The following is a 12089-nucleotide window of genomic DNA, read 5'->3' as shown; positions in this document are numbered from 1 at the left end:
TTATAAACTATTGTGTATATTTATAAACACATAAAAAGTGTAATACCTAGGGTTGTTCCTTTTGCTCAGCCTGTTTCCCCACCAAAGTTTATTTTTCCTGTGACCCAAATATTGCTACCATACATGCACTCTCTCTCTTTGTAAATTTGGGGCATCTTACTGACTCTGTTTGTTTGGTGTTTGTGTGTGTGTGTGTGTGTGTGTGTGTGTGTGTGTGTGTGTGTGTGTGTGTGTGTGTGTTGCGTGTGCATGTTTGCCTACATTCAGAAGTAGGTAGAGGAAAGCACTGTTCCGTGGTATTGCTATCTCCATTGATCTCTTCTGGCAGGATCTCTCACTGTTTTTCTGCCAGGCTGTCTGGCCATTGCTGAGTTTACAGGCTCACACTACCAACCCAGCTTTTCTCTCCATGTTGTGTGTGTTGAGGCACGGAAGCTGGGGATCAGAACTCAATTCCATTCATAGGAAATGCCCCTACCTTAGAGCCATCTTCCACGCCCAGTTAATCCTCTTCAATTGGACAAATTGAGGGGTAACAGGTCACCAAGAAACAGAAGAAATTGCATCATACATCGCACTACCCCTGAACACCACCAACAAATGTGGATTCATTTTCTAGGTAAATCAGATTGGCCCTACCTACTACAGTGGTTTCTCGAGTAGAGAAACTAATTTTTGTATTTCTCATCTGAGCATCAGTTTAGGCTTGCAGATACTATCAACACTCATCACAAGACAGAGTGTTCTTATTAACAGATGACTTACCATGAAAAATGGGTCTAAAGGGGCCTCAGGGCCCACAAAGTATAAGTATTTGATAGTAGGGGTGATATAAGACATTCCTTGACGCCACTTTGACAAATGCTTCTAGAGGAAATGAACTCGGTCCACACATCTCTTGACTACTTTGGAGCAGTAGGGTATGGGAGCTGCCTGCTGTTCTCATGGTTGTAGTTAGGTCAGCCAAGTTTTGTTACCGGCTCTTGACTCTGTTGGCTGGAGCCTACCTTCCAAGAGCTCCCCTCCCCCTCCCCCAGAAGGCCCCTCCCCCCTCAATCCCAGCAACACCCACGCGCCCTGCACAATATGGCTGGAGCAGGCAGCAACGGAGAGACCTTGGCTACCCGGATGGAGGTAACGGCTGGGGTTTGGGAGAACGGAGCAGGATGTTAAGGATGGGTTAGAAATATCCCGAGAGAAAGGTCTTAAATTACTCACTCCTCCTCTAGGGTTCATTGTCCTAAGCTGGAGAAATGGAAGACTTTTAAATGTCATTTTCCCAGAGCACTGTTGGTATCAAAATGTGTTTATAATGGTCGGGTCGTCATGGTGCTTACACCCACATGGAGGCCTACTGGAGGTGAGGCCTACGGGTCGCTTTTGTACAAATACTTTGCCAGAGCAGAAGCCAGGAGTGGTGTAATCAAGTCTATGGCATTTTAGGATATTTACACAGTTAAAAGTGTTGGGTCCAATTTAGATGAACAAGTCTTTGTTTTCCTTGATTATTTAAAGCCCTCAACCCCACCCCCTGCTTGTTTTTGGTTTCTCTGTGTAGCTTGGCTGTCCTGGAACTTTCTCTGTATACCAGGCTCTGGCTTCAAACTCATTCACCTGCTCAGCCTCCCTCGCACTGGGATTAAAGGAGTGCACTGCCACCACCCGGTTTCCTTGATTGTTTAGTTGTGATTTTATATAAACTTTGTGGCTTAGGTTGCAGTCACTGGAACCCATACCTCTACAGCAAACGTTTCTCACTAAAAGTGTAAAGAAAATGTTTTGCCCTGTTTATTTTCATCATATGTTTGCAAGATCTCTCCAGTCTCATAAAAGGTGGAGGAGGGGAGTGAGCGCCCTTAAAATCAGGTTAGGGCTTACTCATAGAAAGTAGGTTAACTTGACAGTTCCAACTGCAAAAGAAAATGCTAGTGAGACACAAACAAAACACTGGTGGCATACTGGTTGGAGCTCAGCTACAGAACATTTGCTTAGCATGAACAAATGATCAAGTCTCTGGACTTGGTTCCCAGCATGACCATCCCCTTGAAAAAAAGGAATTAGATATCCAAGGAAAGACAGTATCCATGAAGTCATAGCCACCAATAAGGCTTTGTGATGTTACCCAGTCAGCTGTACACATAAAACAAAAGTGCAGATGATTCACTTGAGTGCACACAAATTACATTACACACCATTTCTCCTCTTGACGCTATTATTAGTGACACGAAGAAAGGTATTAAAAGAAAATAGTAACTTTTACTGCAGAGCCAAATGAAAATACTTGAGATTGTCAACAGCTTTCTACGTTCATTAGCACAGATAATGAAAAGTTAATTTTAAGTTGGAGCTGGGCTACCAGACCTGTATGTAACCCCAGTTACTCAAGAGGATGAGGCAAGATTGAAAATTCAAGGTCTTTGCAAATTAGCAAGACTCTTGTCTCAAAAAATTTGAAACAGTGGTAGGAAGCTAGTGATACAGCTCAATGGTAGGACACTTACCTAGTGAGGGTTAGACCCTGGACGGGTTCCCACTACACTGAACTAGTGTGCGTATGTGCGTGCGTGTGTGTACTTCAAAACCTTCACTATTCAGAAATGCTAAGGAACCAGCCTCCAACCTGGACTCTTAGAAAACCACTCTAAGGTTCTTTTCTGTTTACTTGATTTGGCTTTTTCCTGGAACTTTAAAATGTATCAATACCTATCAAAATTGGGCTCATTACGTGATGGGATTGTTAGGCATATATCCAGAGTTTCAGACTGGGGGGATAGGGTGGGTGTAGGACCAATATGTCATTTATGACAACTTCCCAGGTATTGCTGGAGCTCCTGGTGGAAATGCTATAGGTGGAGAGGCACTACCCATGTCTGTGGACACAGATTCCCTTAGACTCTCAAGTCAATTTCTTTAGCCTTTCCTTTTGGTTTCTGATACATTCTATCTCATATCCATTAAAAAACAAAACAAAACAAAACCTGGAGGCTTTTTATTCCTGCTAAATTTTGATTGAAATCCACTATTTCAATCAAAATTTAAAGTAGGGGTTAGACAATCTCACAACTATGCTGTGATAGATGATGATCTGCTAAGCTCTGACAGATGTAAACTGTCACAAGGAAAGCCATCCTATACCCCACTTTTTAAAGCATGTTTAATTTTAAGCTGAATTTGTACTAGAAGTCTTCTGGAAGCCAACCTAAACGCCATAGCTATTCTTTAAGTAGACCAGTTCTTTAATAATAAGGAACTTGAACGTGCAAGTATAATTTTGTGGGTACCATTTATATAAAGATGCTTAATACCAATAACTGGCAATCCAATTAATCATTAAAGCTAGACTTACCTGATTTTTAAAGTACTTTCTGTTAGATATTTTAATTGTTTTCTAATTTAGATCATAGAGATGAATGACAAGTTAAGAAACAGGCAAGAAATTGTGAATGGACTGAACATATTTTTGGAAGAAAATGGTATGTTTGCTTAAGTGAATTTACATTTCTTTAAAACTTAAGAACATGTTATTTTTAAAAGAACTGTTCTGTTTTTAACCTGCTTTCGATTCATCTACAGATAGTGAATTCCCGTTGTTTAAAAATCAAAACCACCCCAGGGCTGTAACTGCCAAAGTGACCTCAAGTCGCCATAGCAAATTTATGTCTCTACATAGACATCAACACACATTTGTAAGGTGTTTATGACCTACTTTAAAGTTCTTTTCACCTTTTCCTTGTATTTCGACTTAGCTTTCTTGGTCATATAAAGAAATTATAGTATTATAGGTTATACACTTTATCACATACCTAGAGATGATAAACAAGATTTTTTTCTCTTTATAAACAGCTTTCTGTCTGTCTCTGTCTCCTTCTCTGCCTCCCTCTCCCTCTTTCTTTCTCTTCCCTGCCCCACAAAGTCTATGTAACCCAAGCTAGACCACAATCCTGCTTCAGCATCCCAGGGGCTAGGTGAGATTCCCAATATGCTCTCCTTAACACATGCACATAACTTTTATATTATCTGAGATTCTATTGGATCAGTCTCATTTCGTCTCCATCCCCTGTCTACTTTCTCCTTAAAAACAAACAAAATGCATAGTGCTCCACCCTCGGTGCTAAAAGCCAACTTTCCTAAGTTTTTGGAGATGACAATTTGCCTCTCAAACATAAATGCACACATAAATCACTGAGCATGTTCTTGCTGAGATCTGGGGTAGGGTGTGATTGTACATACTCTGCTGAGTGCCCACATTAGTGCTGCTGTTGTTATTGAGAGTTTACACTTGGTATAATTAGGTGTGCATAATGGAGTATTAAGTTCTTGATATAGAGCATAGATGCATTGAAATACAAATATATACTGAAAGTTAAATAGTTTTACAATTGCCGACCCATGAGCTACCTGATTTATCTCTTCAATTTAATCTCTCTGAATGTCATTTTGGGTGGGATGTTAATACAATTAGAAAGACATTAATATTACTGTGCATGAAGGATCTTTTAGTCTTTTCCTAATGTGAAATATTTTAGTTATACTTCTTAAATTACCTTTCATGAAACAGCCAAAGTAGGTGTTTTTTCTATTTAACCTGTATATGGTGGTGAGTTTATATCAATGTATTTCTTTTTATCCTCAACTAAAGTCTTGAAATTCACTAAACTCATTGAATAGGCGGTGGACATTTTCTTATCAAGTTGAGATCTGTTTCCTCTCAGATTGTGTTATCTAGTCTTGCTTTCCTTATGTCTATATCTGACATTACATTTTATTTATGTAACCCTTCTTCTATTTATAGTTTTCCTCTGTGCCTACTTATTATTATATAACATCCTATAATATGTTATATTATGATCTATCAGTATCATTATTACAACATTAGCATTGTTAACTTACATAATGTACTAATAAGACCATACTGTGGAGATAGTATGTAGAAAAATATACCCATGTAACATCATAAGACATATATAGCATATTGTAATATGTTAATATTTTATGTGTAAAATAACCTTTTAGTGGGAGAATTTTAAGTGTCTAAAATTGCCTCTCATACTTCATTTCAAATGTGCTCAGAGTGTGGCTCATACTTCACCTGTTATGTGTAAGAGCCTGATTAGATCTCCAACAGCAAAAAACGATGATTATGATGATAATTTCAGATGTCAAAAATATTTATGCTTTTCCTGTATTTAAGAATTTAAAGACATATTTAAACATCCTCTTGACCAAGAAGTACCAATTGACATTTAGGGAATTTAGACTAAAATGCAAAGTATTAAGTACTAAATATTAAGATATTTCAATACTGAATTCAGGTCAATTGGAAGAATAAAATGAATGAAAGAGAAATAAACTTTGAAAGAAAAGGCGGCTTGAATACTATTTTTTTAAAAAATATATGTAGTAGTAGTTTGATGCCAGCCTGGTCTATGTAGTGAATTCCAGGGCAGCCCTGGCTAAGTAGAGAGGCTTTGTCTCAAAACTAAAAAAACAAAAAGCAAACAAAAAAACAGTGACATAGTTGGAAATCCTCAGATTCAACAGCAAAGGCAAAAGAGATAACAAAATACAGAAAAAAAGAAAGTTGAGAATCTGAGTGGGAAAATGGGAGTTTTAGAAAAAGAGAGGGTGGAGGGAAACCTGTTTAGAGTCGAGTTGCCAGAAGTTTTCTTTTTTCTTTTTCCCATTGCATCTCACAGCATTCTGCACTAGATCTTCACCTGGTGTCAGACACTCTTGGTCAAATTCACTCATGACCAATTCTGTCATGGCTGTGTCCTCATACAGGTGCTTTGCACAAAGTTTGTGACTTTACCTCTGTCTCCCGCTTGACAGACACCCAGCCAGAAGGCAGTCTATGGATACTCATGTGTGGGTGATGGCCCTCTGTCTGCCTCTCTCCCCTTCAGTGCCTCTCTAGCTCCCCGTGCCCTGTGGGAAGACAGTCACAGGAAGTAGGATTGCAGACTCATTGGGAACTGAATGAGTAGACTTGGGTGTGAAGCCAAAGCTTTCTACTTCCGCAGCAGGGAGTGCCATGGTTGCCGCATGAACTGACTCAGCCTGGGGTGGGAGGTCTGCTAAAACTCCTCTTGTTACTGTACATACTTCAGCGATCTCATGTTTGTTATATCCTTTCAACATAGAAGAAGAAGCCTATTTAGAAGAACTGGAAGAAGAATCCGACATGTTTGAGGTATAAACCTATTTCTAAACTGGAATTCTATTAAAGTTTTTAAAAACCTCTCCATTTTCTTGTTCTGACACCTGCCCAGTAACATGTGTTAATGACATTAGGGTTGCAGTGACATTCTGTTATACTTGGATGCTTGGTGTTTATATAAATTTGCCCTGATTCTGATACTTGTCTGAACAAAGTGTATATTTTGTTATCATCCTCTGTGCCACTGCTTTTTCTTGTTGTACTTTTTTTTTTTTTTTTTTTTTTTGGATTTCATATGGATCCAGATATTTTGAGATCTTCTGTTTCTTTTCTCCTGGTCTATAGCTATACTTTCCATTCATTTGATTAAGGTTAAGGGTCAAAGTAGAACCAATCAGACAGACGTGATCTCTGTCAGTACAAATCATACTAAGATGCTATCTATCTTAAAAGAGAAAACATGCATGAGTGTGCATGAGAGTTGAGTTTTTAAAGGAATTGGCTTGTCAGCTTACCTTCTAATGCCTGGGTTTCGTGAAAGTTGCAGATGTGTTATTACTCCTTGGGAAGAAGGTCCTTCCTGCCTTGTGCTGCTGACTGTCTTTCACACTATGCGTCTCTTTTCTCTGAAGGAGGAAGAAACTGAAGCTCTGAATGAAGATGGTTCCAAAGAAGCACACAATAAGTCAGTGAGATACATACCTTTCTGCAAAATCTGTAACTTTTTATCAAATATATAACACAATAGTTCCTGGCATTCCAGAGTCAGTGATAAGAGTCTGCTGCAATTGGGCCTCAGAGGTGGACAGCCTTGGGGCTCACTTTCAGTCTTATCCATTCCTAGCTATGCCTCTGTGGAGATAATATTTGCTTCCCAGTGTATAAAGAAGATATGAGATGAAAGGCAGAGGCTAGAAGAATGCTCAACACATGCTGCTCAATGACAGTTCACACCTTCTCTCTCGGTTCATCTTGTTTTCAGGGGACGTTTACATTGAAAAAGCAAAGCATTATCGTTTTTAGATGTGGAGTCTGCCATTGTACACCTAAGTGTAACATTCGTTTAGTTTCGGGAACGTTATTCATGTTGTGTTGCAGGATTGTGTTCCAGCTTCAGAGTTAGATATAAGAATGTTGAGAATGGGGCTGGTCAGATGGCTCAGCGGTTAAGAGCACCGACTGCTCTTCCAAAGGTCCTAAGTTCAAATCCCGGCAACCACATGGTGGCTCACAACCATCCGTAACAAAATCTGATGCTCTCTTCTGGAGTGTTTGAAGACAGCTACAGTGTACTTACATATAATAAGTAAATAAATATATATATATAAAAAAAAGAATGTTCAGAATGCGTTACAGTTGATGTTAAATCAATGGGAGACCTGTATGTGGTTAAAAAGGTGTATATACACACACACATATATATAATTCTATAAGGTGGGCTTTTGGATATGTATATTTCAATGGAATTATAATCTTCAAGTAAAATAGACCCCCCCCAAATAAAACATTTTAAAGGTTTTTTTTTTAAAGAATTTCAAACATTGGATAAAATGTTCTTACCTTTTTCTCCTCAAATTCTTCTCATCCCAGTCCAGCTTTGGAACACACTGCTGCAGCATTCGATGACATAGTTTTTTAATTTTTTAAAATAGATCTGAAGACTGTCACTAGCATTCACTGTCTTGCTGATAGTTCTTAATTGTAATAGAAAATTTTCTTATGGTCTGTAAGTCCTTGAGCTTCTGTGCGCCTTTTAGCCTCATTTCCAGCACTTTCCCCCCCCCCCCTCCTGTACTTGAATCTTGGCACACTAATTTTCTCTAAGTTTTCTCTCTTCTTTCCCATGTCTCTTTTTAGACTATGGTAGATAGCTAGGCAAGAACTTGTAACTCTGGAGGCGGTTGACAATGGATCCAGGCCTCCTGGTCAGTTTTGGGCCCCACCTTCCAACATGTAGTCCTTTCCTCTCTGTCGTTCTGTGTTTTCCTTGTAGATACTGGCCCAAGCCTTCACTGCTTTTTCCTTGCACCCTGGCTTCCCCCATCCATCCCCTCATACCCTCCATCCCCCATCCATCCCCTCATCCCCTCCATCCCCCATCCATCCCCTCACCCCCTCCATCCCCTCACACCCCCATCCATCCCCTCACCCCCTCCATCCCCATCCATTCCCTCATACCCTCCATCCCCCATCCATTCCCTCATCCCCTCCATCCCCCATCCATCCCCTCATCCCCTCCATCCCCATCCATCCCCATCCATCCCCTCATCCCCTCCACCCCCATCCATTCCCTCATACCCTCCATCCCGTCATCCCCTCAACATCCCATCCATCCCCTCATACCCTCCATCCCCTTATGCCCTCCATCCCCATCCATTCCCTCATACCCTCCATCCCCCATCCATCCCCTCATACCCTCCATCCCCCATCCATCCCCTTATCCCCTCCATCCCCATCCATTCCCTCATACCCTCCATCCCCCATCCATCCCCTCATCCCCTCCATCCCCATCCATCCCCATCCATCCCCTCATCCCCTCCACCCCCATCCATTCCCTCATACCCTCCATCCCGTCATCCCCTCCACCCCCATCCATCCCCTCATACCCTCCATCCCCTCATACCCTCCATCCCCTCATACCCTCCATCCCCCATCCATCCCCTCATCCCCTCCATCCCCATCCATCCTCATGCATCCCCTCATCCCCTCCATCCCCTCCATCCCCCATCCATCCCCATCCATTCCCTCATACCCTCCACCCCCATCCATCCCCTCATACCCTCCATCCCCCCTCCATCCCCTCATCCCCTCCACCCCCATCCATCCCCTCACCCCCTCCATCCCCATCCATCCCCTCCATCCCCATCCATCCCCTCATCCCCTCCATCCCCCATCCATCCCCATCCATTCCCTCATCCCCTCCCTCATACCCTCCATCCCCCCTCCATCCCCTCATACCCTCCATCCCCCATCCATCCCCTCATACCCTCCATCCCCATCCATCCCCTCATCCCCTCCATCCCCATCATCCCCATCCATCCCTTCATACCCTCCATCCCCCATCCATCCCCTCATACCCTCCATCCCCCATCTATCCCCTTATCCCTTCCACCCCCATCCATCCCCTCATCCCCTCCATCCTCCATCCATCCCCTCATCCCCTCCATCCCCCATCCATCCCCTCATCCCCTCCATCCCCCATCCATCCCCTCATCCCATCCATCCCCCATCCATCCCCTCATCCCCTCATCCCCTCCATCCCCCATCCATCCCCTCATCCCATCCATCCCCCATCCATCCCCTCATCCCCTTCATCCCCCATCCATCCCCTTATCCCCTCCATCTCCATCCATCCCCTCATCCCCTCACCCCCTCCATCCCCTCATCCCCTCCACCCCCATCCATCCCCTCACCTCCTCCATCCCCATCCATCCCCTCCATCCCCATCCATTCCCTCATACCGTCCATTCCCCATCCATCCCCTCATACCCTCCATCCCCATCCATCCCGTCATCCCCTCCATCCCCATCCATCCCCATCCCATCCCCTCATACCCTCCATCACCATCCATCCCGTCATCCCCTCCATCCCCATCCATCCCCATCCATCCCCTCATACCCTCCATCACCATCCATCCCCCATCCATCCCCTCATACCCTCCATCCCCATCCATCCCTTCATACCCTCCATCCAGCTTCTTGCTAACTTTTGCTGCACAGTGTGCAGCTTTCTTGGTTCCAAACTCAAAAAGATGTTTTTCCTTTCTTTCCTCCGACTCCCTTCTCCTGACATCCACCAAGATGCACAGCTTGCCTGTCCTGTTTTTATCTCAAGTTTTAATAAAAAAAAGGACTTTGTGCTTCCTATCTGTTCTTTCTAAGTTCTTTTATTAATTACAATAAGAACCCAGAAGGGAACCCCAATTTCCCTGGTACTTTCCCCTACCTAATTTTGCTTGTTGTATACTAACTTAAGCCCAAAGCCAGCCAGCAGATTTTTACTCCACTAGACTCAGAATTCATATTCATTCTTGGAAATTCCTAAGGACTTTCTGGACAATCTGGACACCTGTTTGGTATGTTTTTATAGAATCTTGAACATACTTTATCATTCCTACTGTCTAATTTAATTTTGCATCATTCTATTACACATTTATTTACATATAGTTCCCCTAAACATATTTATTTCCTCATCACTTGTTTCTACCATCTAAAATATCTAGATTTGCAGTAATGTCAATATTTGTTAAGTGTAATGTAATATGTAAAATAATTTTATGTATCTTCTTGTTCACTGAATGCTGATGCCCCCTGCAAGGAAATGGCAATTTTGGATTATTTCCTTATATGCCACACAGCATCCTGGCATATTCAAGTCACTAAATAACATTTTCCTTATCTGTTTATTCATTTCACAAATAATTACTTGGTTTTGCTGTTATGTTCCAGGAGCCATTATAGGTTTTAGCAAATATAACTCAAAACCCATCCCAAAGTCCTGGCCCTTACAGATTTTATGTTCTTTGGTGAATGGATGTATTGATTAGTTAACTAGTATAAATTGCCTAAACCCTCAGGAAAATTTATTTACAAAACAGTTTCTCTTCTTTATGTCATTTGCTTACAATACTCAAAATGTTAATCTGAATTGTTATTATTCTAAATGTCATCTGAATTAACGTTACTTGTCTTTTTTTATAGTGTAAGAACATCTCATAAAGTATCCCTCAGGAGTATTGCATCAATGACAGATGAAGAGGTTAGGCTTAATTAAGTAATTTGTCAAACGTTAGGAACTTGGAGGTAGAAAGCTTAAAATGTTGTTAATTACCACTAAAATATTCTTTCAGAAATACTAGAAATGTGAGAAATTTCATGGCCTCCTCACGTGTGTGTGTGTGTGTGTGTGTGTGTGTGTGTGTATACATATATATATATATTTCTAAATAACATTTTATGTGTCAGGAGAGCAGCCTCTCCCTCTATCTTTCCATCACTCTCTGTTTATATATTTATATATGTACATACATATGCACACATACATGGATGTGTACATCACTCTAGTTATGAGTGCTTTCGTCCACGTGTGACTGCTGGCAAGTCTTCTGAACTTCATTATTATGTATGAAGTATTGTAGACATACAGAAAATTCAAGGCATCCGTGCTCAACACAAAGGTGTAGCTGGTATTCTGTATTATCTTTAAACTCAAGGATAGCCTGTACTTAGCCTGTGAGCTTATCAGAACTGCACTCTCAGGACCATACTGACCACCCATGTTACTGAATCCTAAACTACATTTGCACAAAATCTGTTCCTTGCAGGTTTTCCTTTTAAAAAGGGGGAAAAAATGCATTGCTTACCACTTCCCTCTCCTTCGAATTTTACTCCACTGCCTCCCACTGTGCCTTGGGTTAACAGCTGTCCTCAGCTGACATAAAATATACCTTCCAGAGTATATTTTTTACTCTTATGTTTTAATTAACTCAAAGCAAGTCAGGAAACATCCCTAGCCACAGGAAAAAAAAATGTATCCACTTTAATTTATTTATTTACAGTTCTGGTGATTGAACCAGGCCTTGTGCATGCTAGGGAAGCAATGTGTCACCAAACTAAATCTCTACCCATTGTTCATATTGTTGTTATGTAGGTATATATGTGTGTGTGTATATGTGTGTATGCATATTTTTCTTTTCTTTTTTTTTGGAGGGGGGGTGGGGTTTGATAGGGTTTCTCTGTATAGTCCTGGCTGTCCTGGTACTTACTTTGTAGACCAGGCTGTCCTGGAACTCAGAAATCCGCCTGCCTCTGCCTCCCGAGTGCTGGGATCAAAGGCGTGCACCACCACGCCTGGCTATATTTTTCTTTTTATTTTTCTTTTTTAATTAATTATTTTTTTACACTCCATATTTTATTCCCCCTATCCACCC

At 41.6% G+C, this 12089-nt stretch overlaps 1 protein-coding gene across 5 annotated transcripts in view; it reads left to right on the top strand.

The window, feature by feature from the left end:
- Nucleotides 1-923: 923 nt before the first annotated feature.
- 1700019A02Rik (RIKEN cDNA 1700019A02 gene) overlaps nt 924-12089 on the top strand; it is a 29192-nt gene continuing 18026 nt past the window's right edge. For 2 of the 5 annotated variants that reach the window (XR_373261.2, XR_865288.2), the window contains exons 1-6: nt 924-1134; nt 1230-1360; nt 3398-3473; nt 6144-6193; nt 6793-6845; nt 10861-10918. Coding sequence is in view for 3 of the 5 variants with exons in the window: in XM_006496255.3 (XP_006496318.1) it covers nt 945-1134; nt 6144-6193; nt 6793-6845; nt 10861-10918 (351 nt within the window). In the remaining 2 variants the exon portion in view is untranslated. The remainder of the gene's footprint in view (nt 1135-1229; nt 1361-3397; nt 3474-6143; nt 6194-6792; nt 6846-10860; nt 10919-12089) is intronic. The other 3 variants (NM_001368200.1, NM_027070.2, XM_006496255.3) reach the window with 3 other exon arrangements.

The sequence above is a fragment of the Mus musculus genome, chromosome 1 (assembly GCF_000001635.26).
Source record: "Mus musculus strain C57BL/6J chromosome 1, GRCm38.p6 C57BL/6J".
Lineage (NCBI taxonomy): Eukaryota > Metazoa > Chordata > Mammalia > Rodentia > Muridae > Mus > Mus musculus.
Note: the sequence above shows the minus strand (reverse complement) of the source record. Positions and strands in the feature narration are given on the sequence as shown.